Source organism: Priapulus caudatus, unplaced genomic scaffold, assembly GCF_000485595.1.
Source record: "Priapulus caudatus unplaced genomic scaffold, Priapulus_caudatus-5.0.1 Scaffold364, whole genome shotgun sequence".
Classification (NCBI taxonomy): Eukaryota; Metazoa; Priapulida; class Priapulimorpha; order Priapulimorphida; family Priapulidae; genus Priapulus; species Priapulus caudatus.
Genome location: NW_014577425.1, coordinates 193,459 through 202,122, shown reverse-complemented (window position 1 = coordinate 202,122; position 8,664 = coordinate 193,459). Strand labels below are relative to the sequence as shown.

Below are 8,664 nucleotides of genomic sequence, written 5' to 3'. Positions count from 1 at the left end.
TCTGTAACGCACTTCTCCGGGTTGCCTGCTCTACACGCGAGCCTGCAGCCATAAGGAAAGCGCATTACTTCCTATAGCTCTACGATATCGCAATTAGTGCCAGTCACGCGCGGGCCCCCCGAGAGCGTGCTATAATTGTTTGTCCCCCGTCTACACCGCCCCCCCGAAGCGATGTGGCGTATTAAATACTGCTGAAATTCCGCGCCCTGGGGCGCAATCGTCACTCTTCGCTCCAATACGTCAACACGTTGCTCTATCACTCGTCCAGCAATGCTGATATGATTGAAGCCTTGATCTGTTCCTCGTCTTCCTCTCTCGTTTATCTCGTTCTCGCTTCGCTTTTCAATTTGGCAACGTCATGCGGCCCAGCAGAGTACACGAAACTGCACGAGGCGCCCGTAATCGCTCAGTTGCGAAGAAAGACGTAGTTAAACGATTTGCGCCCACGAAAAAAGAACTCTGCTTCACAGATGCTCAGTGGAGAAAGTTGGAGAAAAACTGGCCGTTAACTCCGATATGTACATCGTTCTGCTGGTGATACTAATTCCCGCATTGGTATACCCACCTGTCATGAATACAACGCACATATATAATATATAATATAATATAATATAGTAGAGAGAGAGAGGAGCAGAGAGCGGAAGAGAGGAAAGAGAGGGGAGGGCGGCGAGGGGAGAGAGGGGAGAGGGAGAGGGGGGGAGAGAGGCGATTGCTCTCGGAGAGACGGGAGGAGACGAGAGAGAGAGAGAGAGAGGAGAGAGACAGACAGAGAGGAGGAGAGAAGAGAGAAGGCGAGCAGAGAGAGAGAAGAGAGAGAGGAGAGAAGGACAGCAGAAGAAGGAGAGCGAAGAGACGAGATGAGACAGAGAGACGAGAAGAGAGTAGAAGAGCAGAGAAGAGAGATCGAGAGAGAGAGAGAGAGAAGAGGAGAGAGAGAGAGAGGGAGAGAGAGGAGAGATGAGAGAGAAGAGAGAGAGAGAGAGAGAGAAAGGTGTGGTATCCTTTGTTGTACTAACGGGCCCTGTGATATGCATCAATGTTTATAATACTACAATTAACTGCTGTATATGTACGATTTTTTTTGGACTTTCATATGCTGCTCGCGATTTTATCCTACTGCGTTGAAAGACAATGCCAAATTGAAGCGGGCGCTAAAATATTGCATAATTATAATATTCATGTTTATAAATGCATAATCATATTGCATAATTCAACATCATAAATAAGATGTTTCCATATTCGCCTTTGGTTTTATGTTAGCGGAGTGTTACAGAACACAGAAACCTACAACACACCGAGAGAGACGAGAGAGGGAGAGAGGGGGGGGCGAGGGGTTGAGAGAGACGGGCGAGAAGAGAGAGAGGAAAGAGGGAGAGGCAGAGAGAGAGGGAAAAAATGGGAGAGCGAGAGAGAGACAGCACGATTGATGCATTGTGTGTGTTCGTGTATGTGTGTGTGTGGTGTGTGTGCCGGTGCGTGTGTATCGTGTAGTGGCGCGCGCTGCGCAGCGCAGGTGTGTGTGTGTGTGTGTGTGTGTGTGTGTGTGTGTGTGTGTGTGTGTGTGTGTGTGTGTGAGTGCGTTGCGTGGGTGCGTGCGTGCGGTGTGCGATGCAATGAATGCGAGAATAAGCTCAAAAGAATGATGACAAATATACGTGTGTTTGTGGAAAAGACGAGACGACACACAACCCGAGAAATGATAGAGAAGAGTGTGAGCGCGAATGAGTGAGAGGCGAGTAATAGAACGAATGAGAGAAAGAGATAGGGAGAGTGGGTGGGAGAGGAGCTAGAACCTGAGAAAGAAGACAAAAAAATCTGGATTAGAGAACGAGACAGACGGATATACGGGAAGGAAGATAGAAACATTCAACCCACTAAGCATTTGCGACATTGGAGCCATATATAGAACTAGTGTTTGAGCATCACCTTCAACCGCCTTTGAATATGATCAACGCATCAAACGACTTTTGGAACCATTATTAAGCGTTTGCGACGTCTCTGCGCACCACTTGTATCAAAAAGTCAGCTGCTGGCCTTAAAAGCGGGTGATATTCTACACACGATACACACGCGTCCGAGTGAGTCACAGGGCGCGTAGTAATACGCATGTGTATTAACACGAGGGGTTTCTAGGCGCGCGGAGTGAGCTCACATACCACACATTCGCGTTCCAAAGTCGTGTTTACTGTCGCATGAGACTATGTTGACCTAACAGAACTATATGTAAACTATAATACTCGCTCGCACAACACCACACACACACACACTCACACAACCAACACTCCCACCACACACAACACCACACCACACACACAACACACCACACACACACACACAACAACACCACATACACACACACACACACACACGTCTACATAAAACCAATAAACATCCTGTTTACACGCTGTATACTATGCGGGCGTCAATATTGGATTAACTGGGACTCGCTGGTTGCCTGTATATGGGCAAAGCTCGCCGCTACTTTATTTATGGGACGGCGAAACCGGGTCAAGGTCCATGTTTACGCTACATGACGTCATATCCGACTAATCCAGGGTCCCAAAAATACCCGTGTGCGTGGGGACTTGGACCTTTTTTTCACTAGGAAATATGTAAGAACTGATTGTGCAGTCACACCTCTATATGCCGAGCTGTATGCCGATCAGCCCTTTGGACCTTTTGGTCGCGCCCTCGTTTTACCGTCTCCCGCTTAGATGGGCTCCTTGAACAATTATATCACAATGTCGGAAGACATCGTGAGAGCATGTCGCGGACGATCGAATAACATTACGAACTAATTACGCATTAATTACGCATTAATTACGCATTAATTACGCATTAATTACGCATTAATTACGCATCTTCACGAGAATGTAATAATACTGTTAATTGTTCAGTTCTCGTGGGACATAGCTGTCCTTGTATGTGAGGAGTGTCTGTGGCAGTGGCGCCCGCAGATAAAAGCACTGGAAGCACAGTGCTTCCAGTAAATTTTGGGTTAAACAGTTTTGTTCCTACATTTTGTTCTTAAATCTCTCTCGCAAGACTCACCAGATTGCATCTCCAGACGTCTACCATTCAAAATTTTCAGGGGGGCATGCCCCCAGACCCCCCTAGCATGCAACGCGCCTACGGCGCTTGCTTTTTATTATCACTGAGGATTTTATCCTTCTGTGCTTCTACTTTCTTAAGACCTGTGGGCGCCAGTGGTCTGTGGTGCCGTGAATCGTTCCGGCTTCAATCTTTTGAATAGTTACTCGTCGTTTCCGCCATTATCCCGATATAAACATAACAAGGAATTAATTTATAGTAAATTAATAATATATGCGTCGCTTACAAACTTATATATATGCACACGGCTCAGACAGAAAAACAAACCAGACAACCACGCGCACACTCTCGGCGCGAAAATTCGTTTAGTATACTAAAAATATAACGGAAATGAATAGACGTGTGACATATCAGCGTTATTTTTTTGCTACAGAGGGATGGGTCTGTGATATAATCTGGAGCAGACTATTATATTAACGTTTTAAATATTTATATTAACGTTTATATTCTTGGTCGGTTTAACCTTTTTCCCCATGTTTTCCCAACAGGTGGCGCTGGCGTGTTTTCCATTTATATGGTACTAGGCTACTGGGCGCAACTTGTATGTAATTTCATCGGATTTGTCTACCCGTCATACAGATCGTAAGTTAACCTGTTAGTTTCTATTAACCTCTTCACCTATTCTGATATGTTTTAGTACGAAATTCTACCAGTACTGTATTATTATATTATATTATTTCAGTTTTATATTCAACCATACGAATGAGCGAATGAATCGTATAAAATGGTTTAAATTTAATAGTGGAACTTTGCGCGCATGAGTTTCTGATGATTTTCTGATTAAACAGCGCCACCTCGTGGCACACAGTGCCTCCTGGTGGCTAAACGGTATTACACGATGCCACTCAGACGTTTAGCATTATTCTCAATTTCCGTTCTGCTTTAGCCATTTTCTGCAATTAAAGTGCGATAATTCAAATTTAATTTATCACGATTAACAATCTCGCCAAATTAGACCTGAAAAATCATTTCGTATCCTCGCAAAAATATGCATTGTCAATACCTATATAAGTTGCCTGTAAGAAAGGGAGGTGCACTTTAACCGTTGGTTGCATGGATTGCAGAGTGAAGGCCATAGAGAGCAGTGATAAGGATGACGATACGAAGTGGCTCACCTACTGGGTTGTCTTCGCTTACTTCAGCGTCATCGAATTCTTCGTCGATATCGTTCTATCCTGGTTCCCCGTCTACTGGCTCGTGAAGGTACATACATACCTTGGTTTCACCACGTATCGAACACGTCTGATGATGATTATGCTGTAGGGTATTTGTATGGAAGTAAACTAGGTGCGGGGAATCAGGGAATAAGTATCTAGCGACCCAGCTATTCAAGGATTCAAGTAAGTCGGGGAATCGCGGGGAACAAGTATTTATTGTTTGTGAGTTATCCAGGATTCGAGTAAGTCGACACGTACACATATAACAGTAACTTCATCGAAGTAACAGCCGAACGTTGCCGAACGTTGCCGAACGTTGCCGAACGTTGCCGAACGTTGCCGAACGTTGCCGAACGTTTGCCTAACGTTGTCGAACGTTGCCGAACGTTGCCGAACGTTGCCGAACGTTGCCGAACGTTGCCGAACGTTGCCGAACGTTGCCGAACGTTGTCGAACGTTGCCGAACGTTGCCGAACGTTGCCGAACGTTGCCGAGACTCATCACCTCAATCAGCGGGGATATATAATTGGGACAGGTCGGGGTAGCAATTAATTACCTGCCGTGATAATTACCACATCTCGTTGTTCATGTGAGTTTTTGAGGATGAGCACTAGTTACACATCGACACCCCCCTCCCCGTACAATGATGATGGTGGTGGTGATGATGATGATGACGACGATGATAATGGTGGTGGTGGTGATGATGATGATGATGACGACAATGATGATGATGATGATGATGACGATGATGATGATGATGATGATGGTGGTGGCGGTGATGATGATGATGACGACGACGATGATGATGATGACGATAATGATGATGATGACGATGACGACGAAGACAATGATGATGATGGTGGTGGTGGTGGTGATGATGATGATGATGACGATGATGATGATGATGACGATTTGACAACGAAGTGACGATTGATGATGATGGTGTGGTCGGTGGTGGCTTGATGATGATGATGAATGATGATTGACGACGATAATGATGCATGGATGATGATGATGATGATATGATGCATGATGATGATGACGGCAGACGACGATGATGATGATGATGACGATGGACGGACGAAGACGAAGTGATGATACCTTTCTGGTTATTCTACAATGATTATATATGCTTTATATAACCAACACTTCGCGTTGAATATGCGCTAGATTTTTGGTTGTTTAGGCATTATGATACATTGGATCAAGGGTTGATTAATCACCCAAACCAACAAAAATCAACAACTAACACGCATTTATATATACGCCAATGCCTAACACAACATCCGTCCCATCTAGCAACACATAAACTGAAACATAATCGATCTATCATTTGCGGCCGATGTCTTGTGACTCACGCCTTGATGAACGTCATTTACACTCGCAGCGTCGCGCCTTTCTCGTCTGGTGATGGCGCCATCTCAAACGTAACGGCGCGCCAGGGGATCTACGAAAACGTCCATCAAGCCATTCATCAAGTCGCGAGCACAGAAGAGGGCATCGATTCCACGATCGATGAGATCAAAGAAGCGCCGAGGACACTCTCAGCAGCGGTAAGCATTCCGGCAGTAGCCAGTGTATGATTTCCACGCGAAATTCGACGATAGATGGCAGCACGATATCAAGGTTTCGCGATCAGGTGTATGCGTGTGTGCGTGCGTGCGTACGTACATGCAGGGGCGGATTCAGACCGTATTTGCCGTATTGGGAAATACGGTCTAGATTTCAAAGTGCTCTTCGAGATTTTGCGCTAAAAAATACAGAAAACAATTTGATGGAATTTGGATATATTCTTTATTTGTTTTCTTTTTCTTCTGATTCATTGACAGGACTTGAAGGAAATCAAAATTTTACGTGGTAACAAAACTAGCTTTGATATCTGAAAAAGAAGGGAAGTGCTTGAATCATTCTGCATTAATTGCTGGTATGCAAAGCGCAGGCAAAATGCAGAAATAAAATTCCATATGGTTTTTAGCTATTGCTGCTTGACTAAATGTGTGCTCAAATGGTGCTCATTTTTGTGCCCAGGGACCCTTGAAATTTTGAAATTTCCTGGGGGAGGCCTCCCAAACCCCCCGACATGTGCTTCCGCGCCTGACAGCGCCCACTATGGGGTGGTGTGCCCTTTTTGGGGGATGTGCCCTTAAAATCTGGAAAAATACTGCCTAGCTTCAGCCCTGGATCCGCCCCTGACATGTATGCGTGTGCGCGCGTGTGCGTGTACGCGCACGTGTGCGTGTTTTTGCGTGTACGTATTCGGGCGTGCGTGCGTGCGTTCGAGCGACCGCGCGCGTGCGTGCGTGTGTGTGTGCGTGTAGCAAATGCTTGAGCAATTTTCATGCCTTTACGATTTTTGACGCTAAGTAATAATTGCCGTGTATTTTCAGCCGCCGAGAAGATGAGCGACGTTGCGAAGGAAGTGAAGAACGACTGAACAAACCCAACAGACGCGCCGCCGCGATTCCTAACGTTCTTCTGTTTTTTGTAATTGCTGTTGATGTTGAACATCTACAATCGCCACCGCAAGAGGGCGCTTTATATACGCGACCAGAAAGCCACGGTACGCATGTACTGGTCTCGGTGTGTTTCTGGTGCGACTGTACGGCGTTGAGTAAATACATGTAGGCAGCCACATCGGTGTATGAGTAGTATATCACGATAGGAGCAATATCTGGAATATATCCACAATATAATAAAATTACCAATATATAATAACTAACCGATAGTCACTGATTTCATTTGATTTTATATTTTGATATTGCACTCGTCTTTATTAATTAAGCTCATATCGTGGACGATTTATACGCTATATATATATATCAGGAGTAGATAAAGGGAACTAGGGGGTTCCCTTTATCTACTCCTGATATATATGTAAACTGTTACAGAGATTACAAGCATAAATACCTTAGTAGTACTTCAGTTCAGTGTAATATAAACTATACAGTCATATATTTATTATATATATTATGTTGTATGTGTGGTGTGTGTGTGTGTCGTGTGTTTGTAGTGTGTTGTGTGCGTGTTGTGTGTGCGTGTGTGTGTGTGTGTGTGTGAATGTGTTGTGTGTGTGTGTGCGTGCGTGCGGTGTGCTGCGCGCCTTTTGTGTGTGTGTGTGCGTGCTCGCGTGTGTGTGCGGGTGTGTCGTGTGGCTGTTTGTGTGTGTCGCGTGCGTGCGTGTGGTGTGTGTGTGTGTGGTGTGGGTGTGTGGTGTGTTGTGTGTGCGCCGCGCCGTGTGTGTGCGTTGTGCGTGTGCGTTGTGGTGTTGCGTGTGCGTGTGTGGTGTTGTTGTTGTGTGTGTGTGTGCGTGTGTGTGTGTGCCTGCCGCGCGCGGCGCGCCCGCGCGCGTGGTGTGGTAGTGTGTGTGTGTGTTGTGTGTGTGTGTGTGTGTGTGTGTGTTGTTTGTTTGTGTGTGTGTGGTTTGTGTGTGTGTGTGTGTGCGTGTGTGTGTGTGTGTGTGTGTGTGTGTGTGTGTGCGTGTTGCGTGTGTCGTGTGTGTTTCGTGTGTGTGTGTGTGTGTGTGTGTGTGTGATGTGTGTGTGTGTGTGTGTGTGTGTGTGTGTGTGTGTGACAAGAATGCGTGAACATATTAATGTTTTACGTATGATCGCCTATAATGTAAGTCAACCCGATGTGATGAGGGTCGTAGTCTGAGCAGAGATGCCTATAAAGGTGAAATAATATTTCATTATCATCTAACTGAGTTAGCACGATGGATATTCAAAAAAAAAAACAGCAATAATTATTAAAGCGCGAGATTAAACTTTCATTTTCATAACAAAATATTTATAACTAGTTTTTCAATTCGCTTATACTGGTCATGCGAAAACACAGATTTTCCCTATGCCTCAGCCAGTGTAGTCAAACTAGGGAGAACTGGGTGCTATACAATTATTTAAATGAGACATTAGGGCAATCCTTTAAATGTGTATATACTACTTTTTATCAAACTACTCGTGAGTACGTGTAATTATCAAACTACTCGTCCTTTAAATGTATAATTTCAATAAAGCGATGATTCGTCTGACTGCGCCTGTACTGCGCATGCGTGAACAGAGAGGATTGCAGGAGTAGAGATGTCACTGTTCACACATTCTCGATAACATTACTGCAGAGCAATGCACGAGCTGGCATCTGCTAATTCACACGCTAATGATACACACACATATATATCTATATATATATATTGCAGTTGTATTACTATCGAGAATATTTTGTCATTGATGACATAAACTACCAAGATCAATTTGTTTTTTGTTGGCTAATCCAAGACGGCTCATTGTGCGCTTCCAAACAAATACCTTCCATGGGAACGAAATCTAAAACACATCTGGCAACTCCTGATAAACTCTCAGAGGGTCGGCGTAAATTAACACGTAGGGATATATATATATAT

The 8,664-nt window shown here is 44.8% G+C and overlaps 1 protein-coding gene across 2 annotated transcripts in view; it reads left to right on the top strand.

Moving 5' to 3' along the window:
* Positions 1-6,993, top strand: part of LOC106809573 (receptor expression-enhancing protein 5-like) — a 17,492-nt gene extending 10,499 nt beyond the window's left edge. The window contains exons 2-5 of one of the 2 annotated variants that reach the window (XM_014812700.1): positions 3,600-3,693; positions 4,176-4,316; positions 5,661-5,821; positions 6,656-6,993. In XM_014812700.1, coding sequence (XP_014668186.1) covers positions 3,600-3,693; positions 4,176-4,316; positions 5,661-5,679 — 254 coding nt within the window. In that variant the 3' untranslated portion in view covers positions 5,680-5,821; positions 6,656-6,993. Of the gene's footprint in view, positions 1-3,599; positions 3,694-4,175; positions 4,317-5,659; positions 5,822-6,655 lie in introns of those variants that run through there. The other variant, XM_014812701.1, reaches the window with a different exon arrangement.
* The last annotated feature ends 1,671 nt before the right edge of the window (positions 6,994-8,664 follow it).